General features: G+C 41.1%; 1 protein-coding gene across 1 annotated transcript in view; it reads right to left on the bottom strand.

Moving 5' to 3' along the window:
- Nucleotides 1-20923, bottom strand: part of LOC136872163 (whirlin) — a 1631916-nt gene that overhangs the window by 530714 nt on the left and 1080279 nt on the right. The window contains 1 exon segment of the mRNA XM_068227352.1: nucleotides 10043-10200. Coding sequence (XP_068083453.1) covers nucleotides 10043-10200 — 158 coding nt within the window.

The raw sequence follows: 20923 nt of genomic DNA, 5'->3' as shown, positions 1-20923 counted from the left end.
ATGGAGCAACCTGTTTTGAAGAAAACAAAGATCCGAAAGTCCATTTCAATCAAACTGGGAATTTTCGTATTTTTTCTCAGTAGTGACGATAAAGCCAAATGCTTAATCGGTGGGACAATAATTACGTTATTATCAAAATGATCTGTTTTTCAATACAAAGGCTTTGTTCGAATTGAACGAGAATTTCTCGAAGGAAGATTTTCCTAAGCTGCATCGAGAAGCAGCTAAAATTATTTCTAAGTTTCGTTCAACATGCATATGTTAAATGCTTTTATTTCTTTATTTCTGTTTTGACTTGTACGAAAACTAGATTACGTGCGAGTATTTCTGACTGTAATTTAAAGAGCGCTCTCAGAATTGCTGTCAGACGATCCCTTGTTTCAGACATTACCAGTGTAATTGCATAGAAATAGGAAATGAAGAGCTAGAGATGATAAATTGTATGCTCAAACCAAACAGAAAGAAGAGTTTTTTAACACCGGTAATATAGTCCCATACAACAGTGTGTCTTCACTCACTGCACATGAACATTTCGCAGTGAGGCGAGAATCAGCGGGGAACGTGAAGAAGGCGTAGGCAGGCCGAACGGGTGAGACAAATGTAGGGAAAGAGGAGTGTAGGGGTTTGCACTCCGGTCAACCTAGTGAAGTCGTATCCTGCACCTTGCGCCGTGCAGTGCACTGGCGCATGCACCCTGAGAAGCCCTGCTCTGGAACCTCAATTAGCCATTTTAAGGAATGTAATTGGTGGAATGGAACTTCAGGCACAGTTATGTACTAGGCGTTTTGAAATGTGATACCATTCCAATGGATAGTAATAACTCAAATTTCAGGCTCTGCTATAATTGTGGATGCAAAGCAGGATGCTCTATGACTCGGGAGGGCAACAGAGAATAGAACTCTCTATATCGGATGGCTTTAGAAAGTATATCAAATCAAATCAAATCAAATCAAATCAAATCAAATCAAATCAAATCAAATCAAATCAAATCAAATCAAATCAAATCAAATCAAATCAAATCAAATCAAATCAAATCAAATCAAATCAAATCAAATCAAATCAAATCAAATCAAATCAAATCAAATCCAATCAAATCCAATCCAATCCAATCCAATCCAATCAAATCAAATCAAATCAAATCAAATCAAATCAAATCAAATCAAATCAAATCAAATCAAATCAAATCAAATCAAATCAAATCAAATCAAATCAAATCAAATCAAATCAAATCAAAGCAAATCAAATTCAAATTCAAATTCAAAATCAAAATCAAAATCAAAATCAAAATCAAAATCAAAATCAAATCAAATCAAATCAAATCAAATCAAAATCAAATCAAATGATCTACATTTAGGGTGGTCGCCCAGGTGGCAGATTCCCCGTCAGTTGTTTACCTCATACTTACATTTATGTATAACTGTTTACCGAGCTCTTCTTAAATATTTTCAACGAACTTGGACATTTATCGAACATTTCCCTTGATAATTTATTCCAATCTCTCACTCCTCGTCCTATGAATGAATATTTGCCCCGATCTGTCCTCTTGAATTCCAACTTTATCTTCATATTATGATCTTTCCTACTTTCAAAAGCTCCACTCAAGCTTATACTTCTGCTTATGTCATTCCACACCAACTCACCACTGACAGCTCGAAACATACCGCATAGTCGAGCATCTCGTCGCCTTACTTCCAAGTCTTCCCAGCCCAAAGATTGCAACATTCTCGTAACACTACTACTTTGTCGGAAATCACCAAGAACAAACCATGCTGCTTTCTTTGGACTGTTTTCCAGTTCTCGAACCAAGTAGTCCTGGTGACGGTCCCATAAACTGGAGCCATACTCTAACTGCGGTCTTACCAAAGACTTATACGCCCTATCCTTTACATCGTTACTTCAACCCCTAAATACTCTCATAACCATGTGAAGACATCTGTAACCTTTTTTAACTACCTCGTTAATATGATTACCCCAGTGAAGATCATTCCTTATATTAACACCTAGGTACTTACATTGTTCCCCATGTGGTACTATCGCCTCATCAACACAATAATTAGAAATGAGAGGACTTGTCCTGTTGGTGAAACTTACAACTCGACTTTCCATCCCATTTAAATTCATACCATTATCTGCTGTCCATCTCACAGTTTAAGCCCCTCTGCAGTTGCTCACAATCCTGCAACTCATTTAATATATACATACATATATATATATATATAAAGGTCCAATGACAGTGCCCTGCGGGACCCCCGCTTAATAATTACAGGATCAGATAACGCTTCACCTACACTAATTCTATGAGTTCTATTTTCTAGAAATGTAGCCACCTATTCAATCACTGCTTATTACTGTACTTACTGCAGAGAAATGCTTTCTGAAACATAACGCTTACTTCCCAATAGACTGCTAATGATATTCAACTACAAATTTACCCAACAGAATAGACACGACGTCGTAAAAAAAGAAACGAAGCAAATTTGTAGTTTTACATGACTGTTGATATCGTGATCATAGCCACGGGAACTCCAGTATTATACTAAATTCGAATCACAGGGATGTGACATGTCGTTTCAAAAATCTCAGCTGTATTAACCGGGATTCGAACCGTGATTATGTCAATCGGCTATCACGCCCCCTGTCACTTAGCCTATTCTGCCTGAAGTCGACGGTACATTAGGATATAAAATGTGACAATACGGTGTCTGTTGGTTTCTAGCACGTTAAAGAACTCTTGAGGGATAAGATTGCGACACCTTGGAAATGCATTATATTAAAAATCGTGTGGTCCCACCTTCTGGTACCCTATTGCAGATATTTTTATTTGAAGTCATATAGGCAGTCTGTGTATCACTTCTGACGTTTCCTTTCACTCTACCAGATGGCGGAGAAATCGGAACTCTGTTGGGGGATCTATGGATAAGGCAAAAAATGCAATAATTTTGTCGAGTAACCAAGAAATGTTTTACATAACTGACATCGTACGATGTGGAGTGATCCTTCAAAAGGCCAACAATCTCAGCCGAGTTGGATCTGCTCTCTTGGGATTTTGAGGTACAAACTCTAACATTGATTCACAGTGGATTAAAATATACGACGTATACGAAGTGGACGCCTAGGTTCAGGGGCTGAACATTGGGGCTTGCAGGACAGATGGGCCACGGCCTCTAAGGGACCTAATGTCATTCTACACGGAAATCATCGGGGCGGTTTTGTAGAATCAGTCAAAATAGTTGTTTTTTGTTTTCTTTTTAGAATTTTTACGTAGAAGAATTGCCACTGGTTCGCCTCTGTGGTGTAATGATTAGTGTGATTAGCTGCCATCCCTGGACGCCTGGGTTCGATTCCCGGCTCTGCCACGAAATTTGAAACGTGATACGAGGACTGGAACGGGGTCCAATCAGCCTCGGTGGATCAACTTAGTAGAGGGGCTTCATTACCACCTCATACATCCTCGAAGTTGTTTTCCGTGGTTTCCCACTTCTCCTCCGGGCAAATGCCGGGATGGTACTTAATTTAAGGCCACGGCCGCTTCCTTCCCTCCTTCCTGTCTGTACCTTCAAATCTTCCATCTCCTATAAGGCCCTGTTCATCATAACTGGTGAGGCAGCCAGGGCGAGGTACTGGTCCTCCTCCTTAGTTTTATCTCCCAACCAAAAGTCTCACGCTCCAGGACACTGTCCTTGATGCGGTAGAGGTGGGCTACATCGCTGAGTCCGAGGAGAAACCAACCCTGGAGGGTAAACGGATTAAGAAAGAAACTAATAATAATAAACAGTAGAGAAGCAAGCAGATAAAAATATGTGGAATAATAATTGGAAATATTTCCAGTTTCATTTTTCATTCTTTCATATTTTAAAAATAAAATAATACAATTTCCTTGCCATTTTAAGAATTCACGACCCTTTGAAAAAAATTCTTGAGTGAATTTCTGGTCGGTACAGACGGTCACCTAGTGAAAAACTGTTGGTAACAAACCGTTGTACTGCACTTTGCTTACATAAAGGTCACGGAGCAGAAGTTATACTAACCCGCCGGACATTTCTCCCTGGCTGAAATCTCAGTGTTTATTCAAAGGTAAAATAAACGAAATCGTACTTACTCGTGTGCACATTCACGTTGCCCTGGCAGTTCGAATATTGCCTTGTTAAATTTGACATATAAAATGAGATAGTTACTGTGTGTCTAAACTTTAAGAGACTTCGGACATCGAAATTAATTAAAGGAATTATGAATTCTATCTGAATATCTATTTCAAGGTAATACATGTTTAGGTGAATGCATTATGCATTTTAATTAATATTGAGTTATGATAGGGAAGGGATCCCCGCACCTAATTTCGTCCCCCTAGGGATTTTCAGTTTGCACGGTTGGTACCTAATATTTAATCACGCGCACACGCGTAGCCTCATCCCGTTGTCTTGTTGTGAGAGTTGGTTGTGTGCACCACGTTTAGTTTCCTTGCACAAGGAGGATTCATTTTTCATGCTGAACTGAGTCAGTGCAGCATTCAAATTAAGAGCCTGTTATTCCGAGAGTGAGCATTGATATGTGTATTAAATACCGGATGCATTTCAGTCGTGTGGTATAGTTCGCTACAGTGAGGTGGTGGGGGTGATTTACTGTAGCGGCCATTATAATAAGTCAGGGAATGTTCGTAATTTCGCCCCCCTTCATTTTATTTGTTATTTATGAAGTTCATTGTTATTTTCAGATGGGAAAACGCATGCAGTTGGATAAGGAGGCCATGAGAAAGACAATTAAGGCAGTGAGGGACAAGATAATTTCTTCCTTCCACAGAGCCCTCCTGGATGAAGGCTAGTAAACTCTCATGTCTGATTATATGTCCAATCCATGTACTACTTCTTTTATTCATATTCATTGACAAGCTTGGGGGTTCTCCAACTCTTTCCATTACTTCGTCATCTGTCCAAGGAATTTTCAGTATTCGTCTATAGTATCATCGTTCAAAGGCTCCTACCCTCTTCCTCTGTGCCACCCCTACAGTCTAGGTCTCACTTCCGTACAGAAATACGCTCCATACAAACGTCTTAAATAATTGTTTCCTCAGTTTTAAGCTGATGATTTTAGATGTGAAGAGCTTTCTCTTTTTATTGAAGGCTAACGTTGCCTGGTTAATTCAGCTGACGAGATCTCTCTTACATCGGTTTATCAGCTGTTATTTTGCTTCCTAAGTAAGAAAACTCTTCACCGTTACTGATCTGGTTCCCACGCAGAGCGAGCTATCTTTATATTTCTTTATTGCTTAGTTATCACCATTACTATTTCACCATATGATTATTTATATTTTTGTCGGAAAAACACACTGGTTTTTAGAAATTAGAGTGTATTTTGATAACCAATTTGAAAATGGTTAAATAAACTGGTCAGCACTTTTTCTGGTGCAGGCAATGTGTAAAATGAAGCTCAAATTTAGATGTGACTTCACAAAGAGCCATCGTATTACGATTAAACCACTGTCTGTAAAAGTTAATTATTCTTTAATTCTTCTCCTTCTTACTATTATTATGCTTTTTGCTCTCTAAGGCACACGAAGAGCCATTAGTTCTTGTTCTTCTTGTCTTCCCAAACCTATCCTTTCGTTATGGGACTGTCGTTTTTCTTGTGTCCACGCTGTTTTGAGTTTCAACATTTTTTAATTTCGTTCCTTTGGCGTGAACTTAGTCCTTGAAGTTGCCTTCTGCGAGATGTTTTTGGGTGTTTAGTTGTTAGCATGCTTTGATTTGTCGGGTTAGACTGGTGTTTAGTGAGGAAGATTTTACTTGGTCAGTCGCCAGTCGTCTATTCATGCTATATGTCCATAGAATTTTATATATCTTTTCCATGTGGCTGAAGTGAATCATTCGGTCAGTGAATAAAGTTATGCCGACCTTTTGCGCATACAGATACTATGTTGGACCTTTGGTCTGAATATTTTCCTCAGTAGCTCTCGTTGTATGTCTTGGATGTTGATGGTTGCTTCCTGTATGGTAATGAGGGCTCGATGAGCCCTTTGTAGTCACGTAGAGTGCTTCTGTGAGAACGTCTGTGTGGTAGTGACAGAGTTTGGTTACGGTGGAAAGTAAGCCCTTTTTGTAGATATTCCAGGGTAATCGTGTAAGCTTAAATTAATTTTTCTGCGCGGTTCTGTTTGCTACTGTTTCGTTGGTAGTGGTTTCGACAATTTCGCCAAATTACTTTATACTCTAGTTGGGGTTTTACGGGAGACTTCAGTGCTCTATCCTTTATATTCTTACCACAATCCATAAATACCCTCATAATCATGTGCAGAGATGTGTACCCTTTATTTACATTCCCATTTATGTGATTACCCCAATGAAGATATTTCCTTATATTAACACCTAGGTACTTACAGTGATCTCCATAAGGAACTATCACCCCATCAACGCAGTAGAATTTTCCTATTAAAAACTAACCCCATAGCGCAACAGCCCCGAAGGGCCTTGGCCTACCAAGCGACCGCTGCTCAGCCCGAAGGCTTACAAGGTTCATATAACATGACTGGACAAATAGATTTGGAATCAGTATGTTGAGTTATAATGGTACAAAATTTCCTATATTTGCTATCTTTACTTCTCTTTTGTAGACGAGTGACATATTTTTGCGTCGTATACTGATATCGAGCATGTGCATGGGACACATTTGGGAAAACAGCTCGGAATATTTGCATATTTGCTGGCAATGTGAGGATTCTTCCAGAATTCATACTTTCAAGCTGTGGTGAAAAAAATTACAGTAGAACCTCATTAATCCGGACCAATTGAAGCTCTAGGTTGTCTGAATTAATGAAAGTCCGAATTAAACAAAGTAACTCATGAAATGAGCCAAGGAACATATATAAACACACTGTTCAGTACAGTACACCAAGTTATCTATCAGAGATTGATTGTTATATGTACTTTTTTTTAGATGTATTTGTTGTGAATATGAAGAGAAGAGTGTTATGAAAAACACAAACACCCAGTCTGTGCCAGAAGAATTAATTAGACGCGATGAAAATCCGTGACCCGGTCGGAAGGTGTACAGTACAGTATTTTAGATTTAATAAATACAAATGTTATTGAGTATACAACATATAATGCAATACAGTATTAGTCCCTACAAAATACAGAACAACTAGTGCAGTACAGAATTAGAACATGGCAATCAAGACACACTTTCATTGACCACACTTGACACGCTTACTGGTTTGAAGAAACTGCTAATATTTTGTTGTTTTCCTTTAACATTAATTTATTTCATAATAAACTCATGCAGATGCCTCAAATATTCGTAATATGCAGATATGTTTTCTTCGTTATCTTCAGTACAATTAATGGTAATGGTCTCTAATTTCACTAACTTTTGGCTTAGGGTTAAATTTATCACCTGTTTTATCCTGGTGATATTCACCTGTTTCTGAGCTTTCTGCAGCGATCATACTTTGAACGATCTCCTCCTCCTCCTCTACAGTATTATTCTCGTAACTCAGTTTAATACTGTATTTACTTTTATGTACTATTATTATCGTTATTAAACGGCTGTCCGGATTAAGCTAAGTCCACACTGATGGGTCCAGATTAATGAGGTTCTTCTGTATCTCCAGAATATTCTAAGAATAAAGCACCAACAGTATATACTAAAATACACCGGCCAGTCACGTATTTTACGTGAAATTCCAAAAATATGTTATCAAATATATTATCACTTTTTCATAAGTAAATGTGCCTTACACTGGTTTAAATAAAACAAATAAAATATGGCAGTTTATATGACATCACTCTCAATCTCCCTAATAAACGTCGCTTTCTTTGGAAATAATGAACAGTTTCCAGATATTTTCAATTTTTATCTTGTATTCAATAGGTGCATGCATTTTCCATTCTATTACGCATCTTTGTGGCTATCAACAGCTTTGGTAAACCTCACAAGGGAGTTTCTTTCATATGGAATTTTCGCTTTGATTAATCTTCTCGCGTTTTTGTTATGTGATTTCGCCCAGGCAGCCTCACCTGCTATGCTGAACAGGGGCCTTGCGGTGGGATAGGAAGTTTGGAAGGGATAGACAAGGAAGAGGGAAGGAAGCGGCCTTGGCCTTAAGTTAGGTACCATCCCAGCATTTGCCTGGAGAAGAAGTGGGGAAACCACGGAAAACCACTTCGAGGATGACTGAGGTGGGAATCGAACCCCCCTCTACTCAGTTGACCTCTCAGGACTCAGTGGACCCCGATCCTTTAAAATTTCTTGGCAGAGCCGGGAATCGAACCTGGGGGTGGCAGCTAATCACACTAACCACTAAATCAAAGAGGCGGAAGTTCATTGACATTTTAAAATATATTTACGGCTGATGATGGCCGAAGCAGCCGAAGCCGGTCCCATGAACTAGGTGGTTATATGACAATGTAACTGATATTTGAACAAATACAGTTACATGTTTTGTTACTGTGGTATTGAATGTGCAACTACTGTCAAGACGGATAATAATGAAAAATGTTTATCGTACTGCAAGAGGACCCGTTCCGCTCCGCCCTGCTTGCCCTGTTTATTGATGACCTTATCGATACTGTTTCCCGCCATTCATGTGAAATCCTTCTCTTTGCAGATGATTGTAAAATCTTCAAGCAGATCGATTCTCCCACAGATACAATCCAATCGCAAAATGCACTTGTTTCACTGTCAGGTTGGTGTACTACATGGCGTCTTAAACCTCATCCCTCTAAGTGTTCCACCATTTCGTTCACACTTCGTAAATCCCTCGTTCTAGAAGAATATCACCTACTGAACCACTCGTTATAAATAGATCAGATAACTCGTCTCGATATGCGTGTCGTAGCCATATTGTTTTTCCTGCCCTTTTCAATGGGTTTAGGGCCGATGACCTAGATGTTACGCTCCTTTAAACAACAATCATCATCATCATCATCATCATCATCATCATCATCAATGGTTTTATGAAAATTTAATAAGAAACGCGTTATGGTAAGCCGCAGTTCATAGTCAAAATTCACCCATTCTGACGTCATCATGCCGTCTGTTCGGTAAAAATCTATCCACGTATTCGATTTTTTTACCCTACAGTTCTTGATGTAAAGCTTGGTATTATGTCGTAGAAGATAATGGCATTTTTAAATGCAGTCCATTTTTTTTATCTATATAGAACGTCTTTGTTTGTGAGCTCATACGTTAGTCTCCAAGGAGCGTCGTTTTTACCAAGCAGAGAACTGTTTACGATGCATGGGCTTCACTTTTTCTAGTGTAGCTAGGTTATCGTTCGATGGGTGTTACCAGATAATGTCTAAGGCGCATGTCATGATGGGGTCTGTTTGTACGCAGACTTCATTCTCTTAGCAGCATGTCAGTTATTAGTTGAATATATTTAGAAGCTGGGAAAGGTTAGAGAATCAAACAGTATCTATCAGGAAATAGTATTCTTCCGTGATCAGAGGAAGTGTATACTTCCTGGTTGCATGCAATGGCATTACTAAGGATGAAATTCACATATTTCAGAATATTAATTCAAGTGTTAGTCGCTTTGCAACCTGCTATGTACAGAATGTATTGCGGGTTAGCGTAAGAATTCTCCTGCAATTATTGGAGTGATTATTTAATGATTTTATTTTATGATCACTCAATGTTGGTAGAACTTACAGACCTATTAATGTTTCATAATTTACCGGCAGGTAATTCCAGAGAGAATAAAACCAAAATGAAGCAGATCGGTCCAGTAGAACGGACGGACGGATTTGCCAAAGCTGTTTTTAGTAAACTCTTCTAATATATATAAATAATGTGCTTGTAATCATTTTGATATTCAGAAAGGAAACATGTGTTAAGTTTGTCTAAAATAATCCACAGGTTAATTAATTAGTGCAACGGTTCTTACAAAGGTCATGTACCCTAATAGTAGAAATGGTCTTGAAGGGGAAGAGAGGACATGCGCGCTGCGATCCGCTTTTGTCCGGTATCTGCAAGGCCAGCTGGTAAACTGTACAGTATCTATTGATCCCTAGCGCTCGTTGCGAGCGGTGCAAGCACCAGAGCTCACCTACTGCCCCGGCTGCTCGCAACATCTGCTCCCAGCCCCACGCCAGAGTCCTCGCTCGGGGTTCGAAACTCCTCGGGTTCATTAAATGGTTCATAGGTGACACCACCTTCGACTGACACCGGAAACTTGCATGGGCGAGCCGCTGTACGATACTCCGGCTGCAAAATAGTCACACCAGGAGGTGCACATTGGATTGCTGCAGCAGGACTAGTCACAGCTTTTATGTAGGGCCGTCAAAGTTAGGGAACACTCCAAGCGAAGAAAAAATAAATACACACCTAGTTCAAACCTAACTTCTAAGTTTACACTCATTCATTCTTGTTATTCAAAAAGGGTCTCCAAATTATTTTAGTGATTCTATGAACCTTGTTTAATGATTCATGCAAATTGAAAGGACACCTTCAAAAAATATTTGGTGCTGAATTAAAAATTAAAAAAAGCATTGAAATAGAAAATGCTATAACACTGGTCTAGTGTTCCCTAACTTTCGGCAAAATTGTGAGGAGAATGAAAGCATAAATATTTTAAGAATTTTCTTTTTGCTGACTTAGTGATTAATAAATACATTTGCTTTCAAACTGTCTACTTAACAACAGGCATAAAAAAGGCATTCATATGGAATTTGTGACTACAGAGAAAAAAGACTGGGGTGAGAATAGATAGCCTTGCAAAAGAGCAATGCTAAGTTTATTACTGCAGTGATGAAAAGACATTTCTTTAAGATAGGTGACAAATAGAGAAATGTGGTCTAGAGAATAGAGAAATCATGCATAACTACTGTGAATATTAGCAGTCTAAAAATGTAAAGATTTCTCAAATTAAGTGCAATTTAGAGGTTAATGCGAAGTAATCATTTATGATTACGTTGTTAAGAATACAATAATTTTATATTTTTAAAGTGACGAGTTCATGCGAATTTCTTGTGGACTGGATGATAGCATAAGCTTGGAATTAAATAGCTAATTTGATGGTGAAAATAATTTTAGGATACATTAAATATTACATTTTAAAAACTATAAGTAATTCAAGGATAAGTGGTAATTTACGCTTTCCGAGCGATTTTACAAGGCTTAGCAAAGAGAATATTGTGTTAGTTTGCGAAGTTTTGCTTGCTACTAAAGCAGCATGCTAAGCAAAGATGCCAGAGGATGAATATATTTTTTAGACTATGAGTTAAAACTGTTATGTTTAATAACTGTATTATGATCGTTGTTTATATTATTAGCATAAATGGTACTGTTTACAAGGGAGAGAGCGGCTTATTCTGATATGCCATACTAAAACAGGGATCATCACTTACTCCACGTGGCGTGGGTGTCAATGCTTTCCCTGACGGAAAGGAGAAACAGAAGAGAGAATACGCAGAGTTAAACAACAGTAAAGGAAGCGAAAACGGTATTAAAAGAAAAAAAAATGTTTCCGGACTTAAATTACTTTCCCCGCATATCCAAGAAGGAATTAAAGGTATCTCAGTGAACAAACACAAACATATTACACGGAAATAACTTCTATACCATTAAAGATATCGGCATTCTGTTATCATATTCATAAATGGTACGCAGGGTCTTGTAAAATAACGTGCTACTTAGTCTCATGGGGGTGATTAACAACCGAGATATTGATACTAACTCCATATTTGTAAACAGAATGGCACAAATTCATACAGCTGATTTAAACGTTCATCTGCGTACAAGCTCAAATATGTAAGTATTTTCAAAATCGGACAATTACTTTTTGAGATATAAGTAAGAACAGCAAGTGCCGTTTTGCATGCCGCATTAGACGGCGTGAAGTCGGGCAAGGACATATGACGCGCAAGCAGTTTCCTGGGAGTGAGTTCAGCCACAGAATGGATACCCGGCATGTAAGCACCTCGTACACATGTGATGGGTTTGCAAAGTGTGTATGACAGACGAACACATGACAGGACAGAAAGGGTTGATGTGTTTAAAAGGAATAAAATAAGTACTTTGCCTTGAAAGGAACATAACGAAAGCTATAATTGTCACTGGTTTTAGTGTACAGTTGATACTACTCTATGAGTTGAGAAATAAACATAACACAAAACACCGGAAGACCTCCTTCTAGAAAAGCAAAAGGTCAGAGCTGATCGTGGTGAGATGGCGGCAACACTATTATTTATGTTTTATTTTACATGCATTAACCTCTGCAGAGCTCCAGCGCGACTGTAGTAACGTGCATTCGGGAGAGCGAAGGTTTTTTTTTTTTTTTTTTTTTGCTAGTTGCTTTACGTCGCACCGACACAGATAGGTCTTATGGCGACGATGGGACAGGGAAGGGCTAGGAGTGGGAAGGAAGCGGCCGTGGCCTTAATTAAGGTACAGCCCCAGCATTTGCCTGGTGTGAAAATGGGAAACCACGGAAAACCATTTTCAGGGCTGCCGACAGTGGGGTTCGAACCTACTATCTCCCGAATACTGGATACTGGCCGCATTTAAGCGACTGCAGCTATCGAGCTCGGTGAGAGCGAAGGTTTGAGTCCTGCCTCGCCCAACCTGAAAGTGATTTTCATGGTGTCCCATGTTCAACACCAAGCAAATACCGGATAGGTACCATTGTGATAGGCCACGGCCGACTTCCTTTCCAAATCCTTCTCATTCCCATCCGTGAGAAAAAACGCTAAACTGAGCGCAACCTATTACATGTCAAAAGCAAAACAAAACAACTTTAATCTCCCTTCCCCGTTGTGTGTTCGCCAGTCATACAATAACGTTGCACACCCAGGGTATGTTACTGTTCATCACATTATGTTTACAGTACATGCCTGGTATCCGTTCTGTGGCTGGAATCAAGGCCAGGAAGCAGCTTGCGCCTCAACGTGTCCTTGCCAGACTTCAGGCCGTCTGATGCGGCAGCAAAACCGCGCATGCTGTTCTTATTTATATCTCCTCAAAAGTAATTACCGATTTTGAAAATACTTACATATTTGAACTTGTACGTAGTTGATCTTTTAGGCTAGCTGTATGAACTTGTCCCGTTCCATTTAAAAATATGGAGTTAGTATCAATATCTCGGTTATTAATCACCCCATGAGACTAAGAAGCACGTTAGTTTACAAGGCCCTGGGTACCATTTACGAATATGAAAACAGAATGCCGATATCTTTAATGGTATAGAAGTTATTTCTGTGTAACATGTTAGGTGAATAACCCTGTATACAGGGTCTGTCTTATAAACCCAGATCGTCCAGCGGCGTTTCTACTCTCCGAGACCTAAGCAGCTGTACAGGTGGCACACGCATAGTTCTTGACCTTGCAAGGAACGTGCATGTGTTCGACCTAGCATCAATAGTCAGTCTGAACCTCAGCTCTTGACATGGCGAAAAATGAAATGGCGTATGGCTTTCAGTGCTAGGAGTGTCTGAAGACATGTTCGGCTCGCCAGGTGTAGGTCTTTTGATTTGACTACCGTAGGTGACCTGCGCGTCGTAATGAGGATGAAATGATTATGAAGACGACACATACACCCAGCCCCCGTGCCAGCGAAATTAACCAATGATGGTTAAAATTCTCGACCTTACCGGGAATCGAACCAGGGGCCATGTAACCAAAGGCAAGCACGCTAACCATTTAGCCCTGGAGCTGGACCACATGGTGACACAGTTATCGTTGCAACATCGCATTTTCGTATGTACAAGCTATTTTAATTACGAGTCGGCTCAACGTGTACGCGATGGATTTGTTCGGCAATTTCCTGGTAAAGTGCCACCTTCACGAGCAGAGATTTGCGTAATTGTAAATAAACTACTGGCTCAGTGCTGAATAAAAAGCATGCGTGCACACGAACAGTTTTAGCAGAGGAAAAGCTAGAAGACATTGGTGCGAATCCTGAGTGGTCATCGAATAAATAACTCGAAAAATTAGCACAACAAGTAGGGCTTTCGGTTTCTTTTGCACACAGAGCTACAAAGCTGTTACACATCAAACCGAACAGGTTTACACGAAGCCATTGTTTAAAACCTGCTGGTCCAGCTACAAGTGTGAGATATTGTGAGTGGTATCTTGCATCATTGAATGATCATTTATTCGACACATAGCTTGGGTTCTGTTAGGATGACTCCTGGTTTCATCTTAATGGTCCTGTGAGCAGTCATTACTCTAGATATTGGCTTATAAATATTTTTTTTTTACAAGTTGATTTACGTCGCACCGACACAGATAGGTTTTATGGCGACGATGGGGCAGGAAAGAGCAAGGAGTGCAAAGGAATGGGCCGTAGCCTTAATTAAGGTACAGCCCCAGCATTTGCCTGGTGTGAAAATTGGAAACCACAGAAAACCATTTTCAGGGCTGCCGACAATGGGGTTCGAACCCACTATCTCCCGAATGCTGGATAATGGCCGGACTTGAGTGACTGTAGCTACTAAGCTCGGTCTAGGTATTGGTGTGCAGAAAATCCTAATGGTGTTTATAACGTCTCTAATTATGTACGATGACACTTCCAGCATCTTTTATAAGGTAAGGTTTCATATACGATTGTATACACGCTTAAAGTAGGGCGGCCGCGCGCGACGTATGTTGGGCTGAGGCAGCTGCTTTAATGCAGAGTAAAAACACCGTGCGCTCGGTCTGCGTTTATGAGAGAGACGCTGTATGTTGCACGTAAAGGAGCCTCTTTCCGGTAATTTACTCTGGATTATGACAGGGAAGGTATTGTGAATTAGAACGGTGCCTGAATTACAATTGAAGGGTGATTATACTAGACTTAACTAAAGTTGGCGTCTGGCAGGTAAGGTTGGAGGGAGGAGCACTGCACGTGCCATTTCACGATGTTGCCACATTCCGGCATTCTTTTCTTACATGCTCTTACCCCTCGCTTCCGGCTCACTTGTTCTCTCCTTCATTCTGACCGCTGTGATCTGCTGTAGACTACCTGGCCAGGCGGTGTCGTCCCATTTGCGATCACTCTTATACAATCAGGTTCTTATCAGTGACAGTGACAGGTTTGGCAACTCCCAGCAAGACGAGCTGCCCTGAAGTTTTAACTCCATGGCAACCGCAGTCACCCCACCCTCGTTTCCATGGCAACCACACAGGCACTCCCTTTATCCCGCCTCGGCAGGCAGTAAACGGACCTCCCTCTAAGAAATATCACACACCAACTCTTATTATTAGCAGTATAGTAAGTTGGCGTAGTGATACGAAATACAGGTCCTAACAAATGCTTGAGGACATCTGAATAGTTCATAAACATTATTCTTGCCCTTAAATTTGTGGTCTCAGCGAAACGATTTTTTACAGGGAAGTACATATTTAGACGAACATTTGCTGACGTATTCATTAAAATATCACTCTTTGTTTTGAGGGAAGGTGAGGGTGTATTCTGCCCGAAGGCAGGTCCGAAACTCCGCAGAGGTGTGCCTGAGCCGGAGTTTACGTACGGTTGGGTGGCCAGTTCCCTTCCGCTCTTACATCCCCTTACCCCCACCAACAGCGCGTGGCAACCTATCCAAATCTTGACCACGCCCCATGTTGCTTAACTTCGGAGATTTCACGAGATCCGGTGTTTCAACACGGCTACGGCCATTGGTCTTTGTTTTGATGTCACTAATTTTTTAAAATAATAATTGCAAAGTCCGCCTCTGTGGTGTAGTGGTTAGTGTGATTAGCTACCACCCCTGGAGGTTCGAGTTCGATTCCCGGCTCTGCCACGAAATTTTAAAAGTGGTACGAGGGATGGAACGGGGTCCAATCAGCCTCGGGAGGCCAACTGAGTAGATAGGGTTCTATTTCCACCTCAGCCATCCTCGAAGTAGTTTTCCGTGGTTTCCCAATCCTCCTCCAGGCAAATGCCGGGATGGTGCCTAAGTTAAGGCCACGGCCGATTCATTCCTTTTCCTTGTCTGTCCCGTCCAAACTTCTCATCCCCCTATAAGCCCCCTGTTGAGTATAGCAGGTGAGGCTTCCTGGGCGAGGTACTGGTCTTTTTCCCCAGTCTTATCCCTGACTTAAACACTCAGCTCCAGGACACTGCCCTTGAGGCGATAGAGGTGGGGTCACTCGTTAACTCCGAGGGGAAAACCAACCCTGGAGGGTAAGCGGATTAAGAAAGGAAGAAAATAGCTATGTTTTAATACTTGAGGAGATCTGGACGATACAATATGGGGATTACATTAACAACTTTGGTGTGGAGAAACCTGGAGAATATTTATAACTGTAATAAAGCAACAGAATATGCCTCCAACAAAAAAATCCCCTGTTTTATAATTTGCAATAGAATCAGAGAAAGAGGACATGAAACGAACATTCCTTGACCTCGGTTGGATGGAACACCCTTCAAGATACCGAGATCGTACGTATGTTGCGATGTAGCAGGATTTTCAAACTACAACATGACACACACAAGCGATCTCGGTAGCTTGAGCGGTCTCCTTCCAGCCAAGGTCGTTAAATATATTCGGTTTGTGATCTCTTTCTGTGGTTTTGTTGCGAGCTATAAAATGGAAACATATTCTGTTGCTCTATTACAATTATAAATATTCTACAGGCATCTCTGTTTCTGAATGAAAATGAAAACCTAAACCTGTTTTTCAGTCGTTGACCGAGTCAGGGATGTGATGAATGAAGCAGATATAGGCTATTAGTACTATGGGGTCGCCACTCCCCGCCTCCGCTTTGTCCAGCACAAATCTCACATGGAGTGACGGGGATTTGAACCACGGTATCCTGCGGTGAGAGGCCGACGCACTGCCGTCTGAGCCACATAGGCTCCCCTGTTTCTGAATAACACACATTATTAATATAATCCCCCTATTGTACTGTCCAGATTTCCTCAAGTGTTAAAAATAGCTACTGTATATTGTTTACAATTACCATAAATAAATAAAAATTATAACCTCAAAACAAACAGCGATATTTTAATAAAAATTTCCATGTAAAAATCGTATGCCTGAAACCAGAAGTTTAAGGCCAGGACTCATATCTTTTAAATATGCAGGTAACTTCAAATTTTTTGTAGGACCTGTATTAATCCTGTGTCACATACTGCGCATTGCATTGTCAATTGGACTGCTGCCCAGTTAGATAATGGAGTGCAAAGTTAGTCAGCTTTCTTGACCGGGTACCCTACCTCTCGCTATGCTGAGAAATTCCCCGTTGTAGCACTTAATTTCGGATTAAAACACTTGGACTGGCCAAGAATCGAACTCGGGTAAGGGAGAGATGAACTACCCTTACACCACATAATTAAGAAATGAAAACTTCAGATTTCTACAGAAGGTCTTTCCTGTTCTCTGGCGACGAGTTTTAAGGCCGCTGGTGGCGCTGTTATCAACTTGAGCACGTTAAAACGGGGCGTGGTAATTCACGTCAGTAACGACAACGTGTGTGCAGAGTTTCGTGACATTAGCTGCTACGATGCCGAATCAGATTGGCCCTTACTGGAAGGGCTACACAACAAGCCCGTTCCGATGTTAAATGTAGCTATTCTGCAATCCAAGGAATGTGCAAGAAGCGTGATTACTTGATATCAAAGGCCAACTGGGCTTAATTGTAGAGGGGAAAATACAGGTAAATCCAAGACCAGCCACCAGCGGTACAGTGGAAGTGGTGAGGAAAGTGAAGGCCCTTGTGTCAGGTGGGAAACCTGTCCCCCAAAGAACTATCACATGTAGTTGGGGATGTCTGTTTCAGCAGGTAACACCATAATCAACAAGGACCTGCAAATTGAAAAGTGGCATAACCGTCGAGTTCACAAACTGTTGCCACGTCACATTTCGGAACGTCGCACTAACGCAAGAAAGCTGTACGAAGGCTATCTGGTATGGGGCAGATGGAAAAAAAAATGTTGTAACATTAGACGAAGCATATGTGTAACTTAGTGACTGTAACAAATCCTGCTTGATTTACTACCGCCCTAGAGACAAAACGTTGTATAAAGGATGCCAGGGAAGTTTTCCAAGGGGTTTCATGATCTTTGCTGGATACCGCTACAATGGCAAGTTAACCATCAGCCGTGTCGCTAATAATGTGAAGGTGAAATGGACATACTAACAGCATGAGGTTTTAACATCTATTTACAACACAGACATCCCAGCTCTGTATGGGAGGGCAAAAAATTCAGCTATGGGTACATCAAGATAAAGCATCCAGCCACACCTCTCTTTCTTAGAGGGAATTGAGATGGAAACTGGAATCCGTGCAATTCCTTTTACTGACATTCCGGTGAAGGCACTCGATGGGCCACGCATGGACTTCTGTGCATTTGGTCTCACAAAAAGAGTCTTAGGGAACAGACGTTCACGCACTATCAATGGTCTGTGGAAAGCCTTTCAGGTGGAGTGCGAAAAAGCCTGCTGCAATAAGAATTCTTAATAGTGAATCTAGTGCATTTTTTCATACTAAATTCAGATATGTAGTCAGAATTTTTCCATCAGGCACAATTTTTTGTGACAGCAACTTTTTGAAATTTGATTTTAGTATTCTCTTTCATCTGTCATAGGAACCTTTATCTCATATGTATCGATTTGATTCAAGCTGATTTTAAGGAAATTATATGTGATATCATGCTGAAGTACCAAAAGACGACACTGAGCAGGTTCATTCCTGTTTTGACACGCACAGACATGCGCAGACCTGTTAATGCGGCATTGTGATGTGTCAGTATTGTGTAGACTGTGGGCATGTTAACACGAATATCACTAGTGAAATATTTTTTTCCTTTCAGTTTACAGTGTATTGTGTATGTTGTGTTTTAGTGTTTTGTTCTTCCATCATGGCAGGAAAGTGTGCAAATCATGCAGATATTTGGTGCTATATTTGTGGTGAGCTGATCTTCAAGTCTCAGAGACGACATTTCACGTGACCTGTGAAAGAGTGTTGTGAGATTTACTTTGACTGTCGAGTGGGTGATTTTGATAAGAGCTGGGCCCCAAATATATACTGTGTTTCGTGTGTTAAACTGTTGACTGTGCGGGAAAATGGTACACATCATATGCCATTTGCATTTCCCATGATTTGGATGGAAACGAATGATCATCGAAGCGATTGTTATTCCTGTTTAACAAATATTAAAGGAATCACATCTAAATCAAAATACACGTAAGAAAATGGAAATTGCAACACCATGAAGGCATTGGTCGTTTGTGTTGATATTGAAGATATGGAACGATGCCATGTAGGTATGTAAACGATCAAAGTTTCAGACCCATTGGATTGTTGCTACAGGTCTCACCACGTGATTGGTCGCGGAGGAATCAACTCCAGTATACGGACTCTGGTGTAGCGTAGTCGATTTTCAGTCTGTGCAGTGAAGTGTTCCCCGTCAAACATGCCTCGACGACAGAGAAGAGCACGCTATCAACAACTGTCGCCGTTTGAGGGCTCGGATAATTGGGCTGTGTGAAGCTGGATTATCGCTAAGGACTGTCGCTGCACGTGTTGGCCAACAGGCATCTACGGTATAACGTGTATGGCAGCAGTGTTCAAATGAAGGTACCCACATTCGTACACCTGGCACAGGCCCAGTGCGACAGACAACTGTGAGAGAGGATCGCCGCATCATTCGGATTGCCCCGGATGGAACCCCATGCAACATCAGCGCGAATTCGAGCAGCTGTGGCACCCCACGTTACACAACAAACAGTTAGTAATCGCTTGCGTGCAGCTGGCTTACGAACCCGTGTCCCTGCAGAAGGTGTTCCATTGACCCCACAACAGCGACGTGTAAGGCTGGCCTGGTGTCGAGAAAGCTCGACGTGGGTCGACGAATGGCATAGGGTCGTCTTTAGTGATGAATCGCGCTTCTGTTTTGCCCGCAGTGATCGCCGGAATCGTGTGCGCCGACGTACCGGGGAGAGGAGCCGCCCAGATCTTATTGTCGAGGGGCACACAGGGCCAACACCAAGCATTATGGTCTGGGGAGCTATTGGCTTTAATGTGAAATCACAATTAGTGCTTGTTGAGGTCACTATGACTGCTCGACAGTACGTTGATACGGTATTCAATCCAGTAGTTGTCCCCATGATGGCGAAGATTGCTAATGGGATGTTTCAGCAGGACAATGCCCGAGTTCACACTGCACGCATCTCCAGAGAAGCTCTCCACGACATCACAACCTTAGAATAGCCCGCCAGATCCCCGGACCTCAGTCCTATTGAGCATAAGTGGGACATGATGCGTCGACAACTGTCCTCAGCCACCCACAACTCTGGAACAACTGACCCGTGCAGTGCAGCAAGCATGGGCCACAATTCCTCAGGAAGCGATCCAGGGCCTTATTGACTCCATGCCTCGACGAATTCATCAATGTATTGCAGCTCGTGGTGGGCACATCCTGTATTGATTGTTGTCCAAACTTGCGGTCAGAGGGACCTGAAAGTGTAATCATCGAATCACAACCGAACGCTCATCCTGCATGTTCAATTGCAGCAATGTAGCATCACTTCTTCTGGGTGTTGCAATTTCCATTTTCTTCAGTGTATAGAGTTACGTATTTGAATTTGTAATCTGCAATGAGGTCAGTCTTACACAATGAAGAGTTCTGCGTACAAATTATAAAAATTTTAATTGAATATGACACAAAACTCCTGCCTGATGGGGAAAAACTAAAATGATATTTGAATTCAGCATTTTTATTCTTGTGAAAGAAAAAGATTCATTTTTTCGATCAGTGTTATTCTAGGACTGCTTGAGTTCTTCTTTTTGAAAGCTGTACAAATTTGAACATTCAGACGTCACTCATAAGGAAACACTTTCAACTGTAAGTTTCCGATCTTATTGACATTTGGTATAACGACTTCAGTTGGAATGTTTTATTGAGCCATATCAAAATTAGATGCCTGGTCATATAGTCACTGCACTGGCTAAACCTTGTATCACACAATGCCCTTTCTATTAATTGTTCTCCTTAGACTGGTCACAG

This window comes from Anabrus simplex, chromosome 4, assembly GCF_040414725.1.
Source record: "Anabrus simplex isolate iqAnaSimp1 chromosome 4, ASM4041472v1, whole genome shotgun sequence".
In the NCBI taxonomy this organism is placed as follows: Eukaryota; Metazoa; Arthropoda; class Insecta; order Orthoptera; family Tettigoniidae; genus Anabrus; species Anabrus simplex.
Note: the sequence above shows the minus strand (reverse complement) of the source record. Positions and strands in the feature narration are given on the sequence as shown.